This window comes from Diceros bicornis, chromosome 24 (assembly GCF_020826845.1).
Source record: "Diceros bicornis minor isolate mBicDic1 chromosome 24, mDicBic1.mat.cur, whole genome shotgun sequence".
Lineage (NCBI taxonomy): Eukaryota > Metazoa > Chordata > Mammalia > Perissodactyla > Rhinocerotidae > Diceros > Diceros bicornis.
Genome location: NC_080763.1, coordinates 49,802,579 through 49,818,549, shown reverse-complemented (window position 1 = coordinate 49,818,549; position 15,971 = coordinate 49,802,579). Strand labels below are relative to the sequence as shown.

General features: G+C 50.5%; 1 protein-coding gene across 1 annotated transcript; it reads right to left on the bottom strand.

Annotated features, from left to right (window-relative positions):
- Positions 1-258: 258 nt before the first annotated feature.
- Positions 259-15,659, bottom strand: TEX22 (testis expressed 22). The gene is made up of 3 exons (XM_058567918.1): positions 15,579-15,659; positions 1,459-1,587; positions 259-1,317 (listed from the first exon to the last, which is right to left on the bottom strand). The coding sequence occupies exons 1-3, from the start codon at positions 15,657-15,659 to the stop codon at positions 1,138-1,140; spliced, it is 390 nt and encodes a 129-aa protein (XP_058423901.1). The 3' UTR covers positions 259-1,137.
- Between the last annotated feature and the right edge of the window lie 312 nt (positions 15,660-15,971).

The window sequence follows — 15,971 nt, the reverse complement described above, 5'->3', positions numbered from 1 at the left end:
TGATCACCTTATCTTGCCCAAAGCCCCCTCCACCCAGCTCCCCCACACGGAAGCCCAGTCAGCCCCTAGCAGTCAGTCACTGAGTCCAGGGGATGGCACCCAGCCCCTCTGCTGACCTTCCACTGCCCTTGAGGGCTGGGAGCCTGTGATCACCTCCCTCCTTCCCCGCCTCCCAATTCCAGCCCCCCTCCAGCTTGGTCTCCCCAAAATGCAGCCCCTGCCTCGTCATCCCCAGCCCAGACCCCTCCCACCCCTCAACCTCGAGACAAAAGCAAACACCACAGCAGGCCCAGGGCCCACTCCTGACAGCTACCGCAGGCCCTCTGCCCACACTGCCTACTCAGCCCCTGTCCACTAACAAGTTCACTGTGCAGAGGGGGAAGGCACCACCTTCTCCAGGAAGCCTCCCTCTGTGTTCAGCACCTCCCTGGCTCCCACAATCCCTGGGCTGCTCCCCATCACGGCATCTCCCCTGGGTTATATGTGCCCCTGTGGGCATCCCAAAGGCAGGGCCCAATGTGTGACCCGGCACCCCCGTCCCCCCAGGGCAGGCAACAGAACCTGGCAGTTCATAACATCAAACTCGCACCCTCCAGGGCTACCCCTGGTCCCACCCAATCCCACCGCCCACGCAGGCAGACGCCCAACTCCCCAAGGAGGCCAGGCTCCCCAGCCCAGACCCCGTGCACCCAGGCCAGCAAAGGAGCTGGTCATGAACCAGACTCCGAAGGTGGGGCCTGTGAGGGCATCACGCCCCTTCCAGCCCACCCACAGCTGCTTGGCCCCAGAATGCTGGCCCATGGCAGATGTGGACAGCCTCTCCTGGCAGCCCAGAGGGCTCTCCTGGAAGTCCCCACTCTGCCCTGTCCACCAGGCCCCTCCAAGTGGCCTCTTGGAGGCTGGGCTGGGGTAAAGCACCCCTCCCAGAGGTGGTCTCCAAGGCCTGACGCGCGTGTCCTGACAAGGAAGCAGCCAAACGGTCCTCCTGGGCCTGTTTTCTCATCCCTGGGCTGGTCATGATCCCCTGGTGGGATGTAAAGAGGGCGCAGAAGCCATGCGCCCCAGACCCGGCCAGCTACCTCCCCCAGGACCCCCGAGGAAAGGCGAGGGAAGACAGATACTGGGCTGAGTCAGCTCTTAGGAGGGCGGTGACCTCGAGCCCAAGGCCTCCAAAGTCACGTTCTGCCAGAAAGGCGCGCTCCGGGCCAGGAAGGCGTGGAAGGCGTTGGTGGACTCGGCAGACCTCGGCGGGTGGGGGAGGAGCACGTCCTTGTCCACGTCCTCGGACACCAGCTGGGCCACGATCCGCGTGATGTCCTGCGGGCGACGGCGGGGTCAGAGGGCGGGGCGGGGCCGGGAAGGGACGGGGGCGGGACCGGGGAGGGGGCGGGGCGAGCCGGGGCGAGGTGAGGCTGGGAAGGGGCCGGCCCCGCGCTCCCCTCCCGCCCCGCCGCGCACCCTGCAGCTGGGGGGCCCCCCTGCGACGCCCGGCCTCTCCCAGCCGCCCAGCACGGCCAGCCGCCGGCGCTCGTCGATGCTGACGCTCCAACGGCGGCTCGGGCGCTTGCTCTCCGGCGGCTCGCACACCTGCGGGGACAGGGCAGCGGTCTGCGCCGGCTCCCATGGCCGCCGGTCCCTGCACCCGCCGACCCTCTGCACCCTCCAAGTTAGGGGGGAGGGCTCTCTAAAGTGTAGCCTGCCGAGCCTCCCCAGGATGCAGCTCAGGCCCGCAGTGCGGCGGGCGGGGCCTCGAAGCCTCTAGTCCTGGACATCCCGGCCCCAGCACTGCCCCGCTTTACTGTACAAGGGTCGGCCCTCGACGCTGAAGTCCTTACAGCGGAGGCCAGGGCTCACCCGGGTGGTGGCAGGACCTGGTGGGGCAGAAGCGGCCCTCCAGAGGAGGCCGGCACTCCGGGGAGCACTGCGAAAGCAGGCCGCCAGACTGCTGCGGGCCTCAAGAAAGGCCGGACCCAAAGGTCAGCGGCTCCTCCCCAAGCCCCTCCAAAATGACCATAAAGAGAGGCAGGGACGGAACGCTCAGGAATCCATAAGGACAGAGGAACAGCGGTGAGGCGCCGGTAGAGGCGGCAGCCAGCACAAGGCAGAAGGTTGGAAAGGGGTTTCCGACTGGGAAAGGCCAGAAGCAGGCCGCACCCCTGCAGGCCCCCCCCCCAGGTAGAACTTCTCAGGTTGACTGTCTGTGAAAGACCCCCAGAGCCCCTCACTGACTCTGCCCAGCCATGGTGCCATCTTGCTATCGCCCTGGGGGAAGACAGGAGGTTACTCTCTGGAGTGCCATTGGGGAGGGGAGCATGCTAAAAATAGAGGACCCCACTCCTCAAAAAATTAAAAACAGAACTATACTATATGATCCAGCAATCCTGCTTCTGCGTACATATCCAAAGGAATTGAAAGCGGGATATTTCAAAGAGAGATTTCTACACCCACGTTCACGTTCACAATAGACAAAAGTGTCCATCAACCGATGAATGGATGAGCCTAGTGTGGTAAATCCACATAATGGAATATTACCCAATCTTAAAAAGGAAGGAAATCCTGACACCTGCTACAACATGGGTGAACCTTGAGGACATCATGCTCAGTGAAATAAGCCAGTCACAAAAAGACAAATTCTGTGTGATTCCACTCATATGAGGTTCCTAGAGGAGTCAGATTCAAAGAGACAGAAAGCAGAATGGGGGGTGCCAGGGGCTGGAGGAGGGGGAATTAGTGTTTAATGGGGACAGAGTTTCAGATCTGCAAAAGCCAAGGAGAAAGGCCTGGAACAGATCCTTCCCCCCCTAGCCCTCAGAAGGAACCAACCCTGCTGACAATTTGGTTTTGAACTTCTAGTCTGGGAGAATAAATTTCTGTTGTTTAAGCCAAAAAAAAAGTGAAGTCCCCAGCTCCACTTTCCACTCTGCACCAAGAACCGAGGTAGCCTGGCTATTTTCCCCTCCCCCCAGGACAGGGTAGGGCTCCTTTCTGCGGACAATGACCAGCCCCAGAGAAGAGGCCACACCTCAGCACACAGAGCCTAAAGCCAGCCCTGCACACCCCACTCTGCAGTACAGACCAAGAGCAGGCACCAACAACGTCTGAGAAAGCCTCTGCCATGAAAACAGAACCCCGAACAACCCAGCAGGGATGAAAGAAACTCAGAGGACAGATAGCTAATGCTGGGAGAAGAAAGCATACCACGTCCCCCACTGTCATTGTTCTTCTGCCAGATATGGTGTATCCATGAAACAAGAAGAGGATGATGCAAAAAAGGGCAATTCGGAGAACAAAAATAAGCTCTTTAAACTGAAAATGTGATGTCGGAATTAAAAATTCCACAGAAGGTGTGGCAGATTGTTGCTCCTAATTCTTCACTTCCTTCCTATAACAGAAGTCTACCCTCCCCTTTAATAAGTGCTGCCCACTGGAGTATATTTTCCTGCCCCATTGATGTTGGGCAAGTCTGCATAATGTTAACAGAGCACATGCTTTAAATATGCCTGTGTGGTATGAGTTGGCCTCCTGTGTTTCTGCCATTCGCCATGAGCACAGCATTCCTGGCAAGACCTCTGAGAGAAGACGCACAAACCCCACTGACCTCAGACCCGTGGGCAGAAAAACAAAAGTTTATTGCTGTGTATCATGGAAATTTTGGAGTGGCTTGTTACAGAGCATTATCACAGCAAATGCTGACTAATAGAGAAGACTTGGAAACAAAGCACAGAGAGCTGAGACAGAGAAAACAGGTGACAAACACGAGAGAATTGAGAATCAATCGTGTAAGACCAACGTCCAACCAATAAAGTTTTCAGAAAGAGAGAGCAGAGAAAACGAACACACATATTTCCCAGAGATGAAGGGCCCACGTGGGTAATGAAAGGAAACAGACGGGCACCAGCAGGCAGTGTGGTGATGTTTCAGAACACTGGCAGGAGGAGAAAGACCTTAAAAACTTGCAGAGATTGAGAAGCAGGGCAGGGAGAGGCTCGGGACCGAACGGTCTAGCAGGTCAAGCAGGAGCATCGGAAGCCGGGAGGTAATGGAGCCACACCTTAAAAATTGTGACAGAAAATGCTTTCCCACTCAGAATTTTCACCCAACCAGAGTATCATTCAAGTGTGGAAGCACAATAAAGATATTTCCATAACTTTAAAGTCTCAAGAACTTGAACATCCTCTGGACCCTTTGAGAAAGCCACCAGGTGAGATGCTCCACCGAAACAAGGGAGTAAACCAAGAAGTGCCAAGGCCCAGGGCCGGCATGGGGCAGGCGAGCAGAGTGGTGGGGAGGGGGTTCCCGGGCCAGAGGGACAGAATGGGACCGCACTGTGCGGCTCTGAGAGCAGCCAGGCCAGGCCGCTGCCATGGGGACACAGGGCTCCAGCAGGAAGAGGAGCTCCTGGACTCCCTGACATGCTGGGTCGTTGCTGAGAGGAGGGTCACAGCTTTGTTGGAAAGTTTGGGAAAGATTAATAATCAGTGCACAGAAAACAAAGAAGTGTGGGGGTGGGGGGTGGGCATGGGCAATGACTCCCCCCAGGGAAAACCAGGATGCTGTGCGACTAGGAAAACTTTGTCATTTTGAAGGGAACTTCTCCACGCTCAGCTGTGGACGATGCTCACCTGGTCACTGGAGAGCCAACATCAGAGGCAGGTTTAAGTAAAGAGTATGAAACGAAGCTAGTGGGAGGATGGGGGGGGGCGCCAAATCCTCAGTCCCTGCGGGAGGAGTGACAGAATCTGAAATGGAGGGGTCACAAAGGAGCGGCAACAGCACGTTCTTTTAAATTAGTCGCAGGAGCTACAAGGGCCGGAAGAGGTGGGCTCTGGGCAGCCGGACTTCGGACACAAGAGCTGGGACAGGGCTGCGTTCTAAATTATGCGCCCCATGTGTTGATAAAAGTAACACCAAATGTGAAAATGAAGATTTAAGTAATTGAGAAGAGTGATCTAACAGACATGGAACAAGCCCAGGCCTCTCTAACCCATGGAGACCCCATGTTCTCGCCAGACTAGCGGTGCATTCGCACACACTGGCCGTGCTTTAGCCGCCAAGAGAACAGATCCGCCAGTGCAGGACCCACGGGGTCACATTATGCGGCTGCAAAGCAATACAATTAGAAACTAATAATAAAGGATGACAAGACACTCCTATTGCCATGGATATTCCAGAACACCCTTCTAATCAGCTCCCGAGTGAAAAGGAAAATCAAGACTGAATGCCAGTTCATTCAGAAATGAGCGACCGGGGCAGGACACACCACGAGCCGCGAGGTGGCCAAAGCCGGCCTCCAAAGACAGTTGACAGCTTTCAAGCATCATGAGAAAAAAGCCCAGAACAGTGACAAAGCAGATAATTCAAGAAGCTAAGAAAAGAAGAAAGTCACTGAAAGTTTAAAGACAGAATTAGGAAAGATTAATGAATAAATTAAAACGAAAAAAATAGTGGCCAATTATCACAAACTGGTTCTTTGAAAAACCAATAAAACAATTACAAGTGCCCTTTTCCTTGTGTCCTCACCAACTCCACGTACATCCATCTTTATCATTTTTGCCAATCTTTTCATGTTTCATGTCCATTTAGTTTCTTCTTTTATGAACTGTAAGCCCATAGACTTGATACACTTTCAACTCGGTCTTAAAAAACGTTTTCTCATTGCTTTTCAGCATCTCTTCACGGATTCTGGTTGTTAAACACTGAAATATTAGAAACATTACCAGTGTTTTCTTACAGACCATCTTATAACATTTTTGTGTCTTGGATTGTACCAAACTTGAGAAACTGCAGTCAGGTTTGTCAGGATTTTCCTTCTTGGTTTCTTGGCCTAAGATAGGCATTTCCCACTCTGAGATTCTAAATACCGCTCTTCTGCCTTCTCCCAGTGCTTCTGTGGTTTGGGTTTGACGTTTGGTGTGTGTGTGTGTTTGATGAGAGGTAAGGGATCTACTTTACAATCTTCTAAATGGATAGCCAGTCACCCTGAGACCATTCATGGAAAAGTCTATTTCCCACTGCCCTGCCACGTCACGCAAAGCACACACGAAATCCCCAGATTGAGACGGGGGTCCATTTCTGGACTATTTGTGCTATGTTGTAGATCTATTTGCCAACTTCTGTCCCTATGCCACACAATTTAATTGCTGGAGCTTAAAGCAGGCAAGCAAGGCTTTGCTCTTATATTTCAAAATTCTTGCAGGGTTTCTTTTCCAAAAAATTCCAGTAAGTTTTTTAAAAAGATCTTTACTTTTTCAAATTATATTTTTATTACACAGTAATACATTGTTTACTTTTGCACGTTTCTGAACTCTGAATAAAGGGAGCCACTCTGTACAGATAATTCTGTCACTTGCTTCTTTCCCTCATGAGCATGTCCACGGACCACCATTGCTGCCAGCGCCCCCTGGCTCTAACTCCAGAGTTTGGCAGCAAAGTGCGATGTGAACAGATTCTAGGCTGTTCCTGGTCTGTCTTCATTCCACCTGGCTGGAATATCCCCGTTTCACTCCCTACACATTCACGTGCGTAGCGAGGGACTGGGTTCCTTTCTGTCCACTCTGATGAAGTCTGCTGTTTAACGGGGGGGTGGTCCGTCTCCATTACTGAATGAACTGACAGGGGTAATGGCACCTGCTGCCATATCTCCTGCTTGGCTGGTCCTGCCTGTTTTACGGGCCTTTCTCTGGCCTCTCTTCTTTCTTCTGGATCGTCGATCGAGTATTGTTTCTATCCCATTTTCCCCTTCACTTGTTTGGAAGTGGTTCTCTTTCTATTCTTTTGGTGTAATCACGGTGTGTGTGCAAACTCCTCAGAGTCTAAAGTTGACACGCACCATCTTCTCTAACAACATAAGGCATTTAGAACACTTAGCCCCGCTCACAGGCACCTCCCCCCATACCTGAGCCACCGTGGGTGTGCATATCCATCCGCCCTGGGTTTCCACGTGTGAGTGATGTCTGATGACTGTGGTGCCCCTCACGTGAGTTTCACTTTGCCCACAGACTTCCTTCTGTGTGCTCCTCATTCCTCATCCATTACAGACCTTCCATCTGAGGTCACTTTCCTGCTCTCTGGGGTCTGCTCTCAGAATTGAGGTGAGGGTCTGCTGGGGGCAAATTCTGGTTTTCGCTTATTTTATTTATTTATCTGTCTTGCCCTCCTCTTAAAAGATACTTTTGCTGGGCATAAAATCCCTGGTTGACAGTTATTTTCTCTCAGCACATGCCCCTGTCATTTGACCACACCAAGCTCCCGCGTTGCTAATGTCAGTCTCACGGTCGCTCCTTCGAATGTTCTCCATCTTTCCTCTTTGATTGCCTTTGAGATCGTCCCTCTGTCTCTGGCGTCCTGCAGTCTCACTATGATGGTTCTACATATCGATTCCTTGTATTTCTCCTGCTCAGATTTGTTGGGCCCGTGACTCCAGTCTAACTCACTGCCTGTGTTGGCCAGCCTCCACGATGGCATCCAGTGACTCTCACCACCCACGCGCCCTCGTAGTCATGCCCTGTCTTCCCTCCCACATTAAATAGATGACCGGTGTAACCAATAGGCTGTGGTAGAAATGATGGAGTGTGACTTCCAGGGCTAAGTCATAAAACACTGCAGCTTCTGCCTTGCTGCCTCTCGAATCCCCTGCTCTGGGGGGAGCCAGCCTCCACGATGGGAGGACACTCAAGCAGCCCGTGGAGTGGTCCACATGGTGAGGAGCAGAGGCCTCCTGCCTGCAGCTGGCACTCACTTGCCAGCCCTGCGAATGAGCCACCATGGCAGTGGTTTCTCCAGTTTTATTCAAATTTTTGGATGACTGCAGCTCTGACTGGCATCTTGACAGCAACCTCATGAGAGACCCTGAGCAGAAGCCACCGGCTTAGCAGCTCCCAGATTCCTGACCCAGAGGCACTGAGTCAAAAATATTGGTTATTGCTTTAAGCAGCTGAGTTTTGGGGAAATTTGTTATACAGCAAAAGATAACTAAGACACTGCCAGAAACACTATGTACATTTAGGATAAAATTTTCAAGATTCATGAAAAGTTTATTTTAAAAATTGGGATTGCATTGAATTAGTTATTTTGGGGAAATCTGGCAGGTTTAAAACACTAAGTCTTCCCATCCAATACTACGGTACAGCTCTCCTTTAGGTGTCCTGTAATTCAGTGACATTTACAGGGTTCTCCACACAGGGATCGAACACGAACAGATTTATTTCTAAGGCCTTCATAGTTTCTGTTGCTAAAGTGAATGGATCCTTTTTTCCATTACACTTTCTGGTTGGTTATTTTTAGTGTGTTGAAAACTATTAAGTTGGGAATGGTGATCAGATCATCTCCAACCTTCCTCTTTTATTAGTGGTCTTTTTTTTAATTGGTTTGCGTGGATTTTCCACGTGGACAATATTTTAGCTGCACATGGTGACCATTTCACCTTTTCTTTTCAGGTATTTATAGCTCCTTCCGTTTCCTGGCTTCTGCACAGGCGCCAGTTCCCTGCGTGCTGTTTCATTGTCATGGTGATGTCTGCGTCCCCGCCTGCTGCTTGAATCTGCAAGAAACATTTCTGGTGACGTCCACGTGGGTGCTCTCGACAGCTCCCCTTTATCCAGTTACGGAAATGTCTATCTCTTTCCACCTTATTAAGAATCAATAGGATTTTATATTTGTTTTGTCTTTAAGGAAAGATACTGGAATTGTTCACATTAATTTTCAACATCTATTGAGATAATCATGTGGTTTTCCTCCTTTGTTAATGTAGACAATTTTATTAATGGATTTCCAAATTCATTCGTCCTTGGGATACAATTTTCTTGTATTTATACGCAACTTCATTTATTCGATGTAAATTCATTGGGCACTTACTGTGTGCCAGGCACCATCCTAGGCACTGGCGACAGAGCTGTGAAGAACACAGGTGAAATCCCTCCTCTCCAGGAGGGCGGAAGCACGGGGGTTGGGTACATCATCACAGTTGTGAGGTTTAGTCTTTTAGATGCTGCTTGATTTGATTTACTTACTGCGTCTGTGCCACAGTGAGACTGGCACATTTCTTTCTTTTTCTCTTTTTCCCTCCCCCCGTCTTCCCCGGCACTGGTGTCAAGTTGATAGTGGCTCCCTAAATACAAGAAGTGGCTCTGGGTAGCTTAAACCTCATCCATGGGGATGACATTTCTTAATTGCTTGGGAGTGCCTTCCCATAAATTCTTCATTTAGGGAAGATCTGGGACCACTTTAGAATTTACTTTGTTATGATTGGTCTCTTCAGCATTTTGAAGAATCGATTTTGGTAACACAAATTCAGACAATCACCTTTCAGAGGCTCTGCTTTACTCCCAACGTGGTGAGACTCCGCGGTGAAACGCCCTTGCTCCCCCGCCGAAACGTGGGTCTTTACTCGCCTCTCTGATAATCCACTCCCGCTGTCGTTTGCTTCTCTTTAGCTGCATGTTGGATGCATTTCTGGATGCATCTTTCTGCATCCAGAAAGATCTGGATGGTTCCTCAAGGTTTCCCATCTTTTCTCACACTTCCCATTTCTTTGTCCTTCTTTTCCATTTTCCAGGCAGTTTCCTCAATTTTATATTCCAATCCTTCCACCACACATCTCAATTCTGTTCTGTTCTGTTTATTAAGAGCTCTTTTAGTTTCTGAATGTTCCTTTTTAAAAAATAGCATCCTTTCCATGTTGTGTGCAGGGGATGTTTTCCTTCCCATCTGAAGATTTCTTTCTGAGATTCTGGAGGTTTCCTGCTCCCTGTGCTCCCCGTTTCCTCCGTCCCAGAGCCCCTGCTCCATGTTCACATTAACAAAGAACCCGCCATGCTGCTCGGAGCTCCATGGAACGGGTGAGGGCTCTGAATGCGGTCTCATGGGAGGGGCAGCTGTGATACCAGTCACCACAGGGCCACTTCCTTCCCACTCTCATACTCGGTTGCTCCCGCCTCTTCAGGGCTCCGTCCTGGGGGCGTCTGGTTCTCAAACACCTTTCTTGCCACGTCTCAGAGTTTTAGGAGGGACAATGAGTGTGTTACTCATTGACGCCCTCAAATCCAACAGAAAGAAGAGGGAATTTTCTCTTGTTCGACATCGAAACCTCCAGGAAATCAAGCTTGTTAGTAACTGTGCTCCTCAAATCGATCACGTCTTTTTTTCTTTACTCACTTTGTCACTCTGTCTTTTCCATCTTAGAAAGCTGTTAAATCCACTGGGCTCGTGAGTTTGGTTATTTCTCATGGGATTGCTATAAACTTATGCCTGAGTCATTTCCACAATCGATAGGTTTGTCAGGTGCCCCCAGGCCTCTGCCCTGCTGCACCCAGGCCACCGGTCTTGGACGTTTTTAGGGTACACCTAGGTCACTGCAGGCGAGGGCAGGGCTGTGCCAGCCACCCAGGGAGGGTCCCTGAAGCTGACGACAGGCACCTGGCTCCCAGACCTGCACCCCGCAGCCTGCCAGTGGAGGGTCTGCCCCAATCCAGCATAGGCTTAGGCACGTGCTTGGTTTACAATTGAGAACAATACCTACATGGGAAAAATGCAAAGGAAAATATATTTAAAAACTCAGGAATGCACTATCCAACGAACAACACCATTTTGCTTCAGATTTTTTTCCCCAAGAAATAAAACATGGTTGATGAGATCTCATTGTCCCCAGTTCTTTCCTCTGCCTGCACGCTGAACACGGATAGGACGGGTTTCAGTTCATGCTTTCGGACGTGGTCCTAGATGGTATAAGGCACGTGCTGGTCTTAAAATGTAGGTAAACGGTACCATCGGGTGTAGAATGTTTTTCCACGTGCTCTTCACTTAACCCACTTTTGAGACATCTCCATGTGGACTCTTAGGGGCTAATTCACTTATTGTCACTGCTGTACAGCCTTCACCTGAGTGAACATTCCCTGATTATTTAACACCCCCAACTGATGGGACAACGGGGCTGTCCTCAGTGCCCACGTGTGGGCTCTCCCTGACAGTGGGCCTTTCACCTTCTCCAGGTCCTGCCTCTCGGCTAGACACGTCACACTCCCACCAGCAGGAGGCACTGGCGCTGCTCCCCACACCTTTGCCAACACTTGTATGTTCTGGCCTTTCACATGTTTGTCAAAAGATTTCATTTATTTCCCTGACACCGAACACCTTTTACTTTCCTTCTTGCCAGTTGGGGTTCCCTCCCCGTCAAAGGCTGAGCATTCTGGGGACCATCTCTTTCTTGCCGACGTGTGTGCTGTATATCCCACATGCCGATCTCCATCCCTCTGGGCCTTGCTCCTGGTGCCTTTGTCAGGTGCTGGGTGTCAGGGGCAGGAGGGGGCCTGGGGTCTCCTGCAGGAACACGGCTCCTGGTCATCTCCATTTTCAGTACAACCTGCTGGCCCCACTTGCCCCAGGGTGTCCAGTCTAGACCGGCCCAAGCCCTGCAGGGTCAGTGGGCAGAGTACCAGGGGCCCGGGGTGGCCTCACTCAGCCTCCCTCCTTTCCTTCTGGAACTTCTATTAGGCACACGTTGCTCTCAAGTTCCCCTCCATGCCTCGTGCTTTGCTTTCACAATCACCCACTATTTAAGTCTCTTGGTGCCGTGTCCTCACTTAATTCCTCAGGACCAGACCCCACTCACCAGCCCTTCCTGCTGGGCCAAACCCCACTCATCACTGAAAGATCCACTTCTGGGCCTTGGAGGAGTTCATCTTGCTTTACCCCGTTCCTCACAGGCAGCTGTACGTCATCAAATGACATCTTGTTCCTTCTTTTTCTTCTTCCCTTTTTACGTTTTTTTATTGTGATAAAACACACGTAACGTAAAATTTACCATTTTAATCATTTTTAAGTATGCAGTTCAGTGGCATTAAGTACATTCACATTGTTGTACAACCACCACCACCATCCATCTCCAGAACTCTTTCATCTTCTCAATCTGAAACTCTGTCCCCAATAAGCACTGACTCCCCATCCCCCTCCCCCAACCCCTGGCACCCTCCACTCTGCTTTCTGTCTCTATGAATTTGACTCTTCTAGGTTCCCGATGAGTGGATCAAACAGTTTTTGTCCATTTGTGTCTGGATTATTTCACTCAGCACAATGTCCTCAAGGTGCACCCATGTTGTAACATATGTCAGAATGTCATTTCTTTTTAAGGCTGAATAATACTGCATTGGATGTATATATCACATTCATCTGTTAATGGATACTTGGGTTGCTTCCATCTTTTGGATATTGTGAATAATGCTACTGTAAACACAGATGTAAATTGTCTGTTTGTGTCCCTGCTGTCAGTTCTTTCAGATATATACCGAGAAGTAGAACTGCTGGATCATATGGTAATTCTATGCTTGATTTTTTTGAGGAACCTCCATACAGCTTTCTATAGGAAGCTGGATCATATGGTAATTCTATGCTTGATTTTTTTGAGGACCCTCCATACAACTACACCATTTTACATTCCCACCAGCAGTATACACGGGTTCCCATTTCTCCACATCCTTGCCAATATTTGTTCTTTATATAATTATAGCCATCCTAATGGGCGTGAGGTGGTATCTTACTGTGGTTTTGAGTCGCATTTCCCTATAACTAATGACATTGAGCATCTTTTCATATACTTGTTAACCATTTGTATATCTTCTTTGGAAAAATGTCTATTCAAGTCCTTTGCCCTTTTTTTTTTTTTTTGGTGAGGAAGACCAGCCCTGAGCTAACATCAGATGCCAAGTCTCCTCTTTTTTGCTGAGGAAGATCGGCCCTGGGCTAACATCCGTGCCCATCTTCCTCTACTTTACATGGGATGCCGCCACAGCACGGCTGCACGAGCAGTGCGTTGGTGCTTGCCTGGGATCCGAACCTGCGAACCCCGGGCCGCTGAAGCAGAGTGCACACACTTAACCGCTGTGCCACTGGCCGGCCCCGCCCCTTTTTGAATCGAGTTTTCTGTTGCTGTTGAGTTTTAGGAGTTCTCTATATATTCTGGATACTAATCCCTTATCAGATATATGATTTGCAAATATTTTCTCCTATTTTGTTGGGTGCCTTTCACTCTGGTGATTGTGTCCTTTGCTGCACAGAAGGTTTTAAGGTTGATGTCATCCCGTTTGCCTATTTTTGCTTTTGTTGCCTGTGCCATTGGTGTCATATCCAAGAAATCATTGCCACGTCCAATGTCACAAAGCTCTTCCCCTGTGTTTTCTTCTAGGAGCTTTGTAGTTTTAGCTCTTACATTTATGTCTTTGATCCACTTTGAGTTAAGTTTCGTACGGGGTATGAGGCAAAAGTCCAACTTCATTCTTTCGCATGTGGATCCCAGCATTCTCAGCAACATTTGTCGGCAGGACTGTCCTTTCCCCCTTGAAGAGCCTCAGTGCCCTCGTCAGTCATCTTTGACTTGCTCAGTGTGTCTATTTTGCCTCCCTAGAAGTTTGTTTGTTTTTCACACGTGGTTAAAAGCATCCATCTTTTCTTTTATGGCTTCTAGACTTGCGGCTTGGGTTAGAAAGGTCTCCCCTACTCCGTAGTCATAAAGAAATCTGCCCAAGGTTCCTTCTGGCCCTGTTATGGTTCTATTTTTCCACACTGAAACCTTGGATGAATTTCGAGTTTCTCCTGGTATTTGATGAGAGGCAATGGCTACAACTTCCTTTCTTATAGATGACTACACAGTTGCCCAGCATAGTTTATTGAAAAGCCCATCTTCCCCCCACTGATCTGAGATGCCATCTTCATCCTATACTAAGTGTCTGTAGGCATTTGGGTCAATTTCCAGATTTTCTATTCGGTTCTGCTATTCATGCATCATACACCAGGACCCTATTGCTTTGATAACTGAAGCTTTGCAACAGGAATTCCTATCTGCTAGGGCTGAATTTATTCTTGATTTTTTTCCATTTGACCACTTTGCTGTACTGAAAAAGAGAAGACGAGCTTTTGGCGTTTTCATCGTTGATGACACTGACTGTGAACTGCCTGGGGAGAACCCTCTGTGCTGGTGAGTCTTTTTCCAAGAACACAGTGTCTCTTTCGTTGTTCAGTCTCTTGGTAATGCTTTGGGGGGTTTTAAAGTTTCTCTCAAATAGATAGGTTTGCGTATTTCTTGTTAAGTTTATTCCTGTTGTCAGATGTGCCTTTTCATTTGTTTATTTTCTAGAGTCTGCTGTTGATATCTAAAGGCTACTGATTTCCGTGCGGTTGTCTGGACGCTCTTCCCGGACCCTCTGCTGTGGATGGATTCCAGCCTATTCCCCTGCACTCAAGTCACACGTCTCACCTGGGGCCGGCAGCACCTCCTCCCCGTGTTCACGTTCCCCTCCCTCTCGTTGGGCGGCATGGGCCGATTCTCCCAAGACAGCACAGGTCACCACAGGAATAGTGACACTCCAGCTCTGCTCTACTCTGCCCACACTGCTGTGGTTCTTCCAATTCCTTTTTTTTCTAGGTGTTTTGCTCTCCTTCACAACACAGCTTTTCTTCCAATGTCTGCTGCCCTCGGCTGTTATTTCATACTTGAAAAGAGGACTAGAGTGGATCAGCGCTGTGGGCAGATTGGGGCTGGCGGCTAGGGCAGCACTCTGCTTCTGCCACCTCCCACCATGCAGGGTGGCTGAGAGCTGACCCTCCCGCTCTGTCCAACCTGTGGCCACCCACTGGAATGTGGTCGCCACCTCCTGCTGGCCAGCCCTCCCTTGGGTTCCTGCCTTCTTCAAAACCCTCTGTGGTCATTTTGGTGGGATTGTTAGGAAACAGAGGTGCACACACTTGCCCAACCCTCTGTGCAAGGCTGTTATGTCTGCAGACCCTCCATCGGAGAAGGTCTCCTTGGACCTCAATCTCAGCCAGAGATCACTGCACTTCGGTGAGCGTGTGTCCTCGCCGTTCAGGGGACTGCAGACGAGGGCAGCTCTTGTGCACTCGGGCTGGGAAAGGACAGAGACAAAGGGAACGGTGGGGCTGACTTATGTTAGCCAGGCTCCCTGGACATGATGCCTGACAAGGGGCCAGCCATGGGAAGATCCGGAGTAATAGCATTCCACGCTGAGGGCATGCCAAAGAGGAAGAGCACCACGCAGGATGGTCAAAGAGAGGGTAGCCCGGTGCACCCCTCAAGGCCACAGCAAGCAGCTGACATTCCTCAGGGGCTAGGAGCAGTGGAGGGAAGAGATGGGATGACGTGGGAGGGTGGCCAGGTTGTGGGGGACACAGCAGGGATCCATGTCCCCAAACCAGAAGCCTGGGAGACTGCCTGCGGAGACGGGTCTGTACCCCTTCCTAGCCTCCGCCCAAATCCCTGTCTTCTGTGCCACCTCCCCTGGTGCCCTTCTTTCCTGCTGTCCTGCCTCGTCCCCCACCCTCCAATAAACCACAGCCCCGAGCCCACCTCTCAGAACTGCAAACACAGCAGGTCGCCACTGTCCAAGAGCCGCCAGGCCCCCCCCATCCCTGCAAGAGAACGTGGATCTGACACTGCCGCTCCCCCATCCCTACCACCTGTCTAGGATGGAAGCCCCGGTCCCATCCCTCCTCCCGAGGAGCCTGCACCCTAACAGGTGACACGCTTGTGTGTTTATGGCCTGGACTGTTGATATGTCCTGAGATATCAGCCTCACAGAAGCCGAGGGGTCCGCGAGTTTGGTCTCCTCCAGCCGCTGGCAGGCATTCCGGCCATAGGACACAGCAGGGAGGCACATGGTGGCCACAGCAGGCAGCTCGGGGAGCCCGCTTTCTTTTTCCCATCACCTTTTTATGTAAACCATTGACCATAGCAAACACACATGCAGACACATCTAAGCACATGGCTCGACGGGCTCCCACACACAGAACTGGTTGCGTGCCCAGCACCGTGTGTGGCCAGCCTGTCACAGCCTTAACCCATCTGGCCTGGCTTTGACCTTCACACACAGGGAACCATACAGAACTCCTGTGGGTCTGGCTTCCTTTGTTCATGAAGCGTCCCCTGGGGCTGGAGCCACTCTTTCCTGTCCACTCTCACGGTTGTGTGG

Excerpts from the sequence above, each read along its gene's own strand:
- TEX22 (XM_058567918.1), bottom strand. The coding sequence starts at position 15,659 with ATGTGCCTCCCTGCTGTGTCCTATGGCCGGAATGCCTGCCAGCGGCTG. Across the intron at positions 1,588-15,578 it reads TCGCGGACCCCTCGGCTTCT|GTGTGCGAGCCGCCGGAGAG; the intron begins GTGAGGCTGATA and ends CTGTCCCCGCAG. Across the intron at positions 1,318-1,458 it reads GGGGGCCCCCCAGCTGCAGG|GACATCACGCGGATCGTGGC; the intron begins GTGCGCGGCGGG and ends CGTCGCCCGCAG.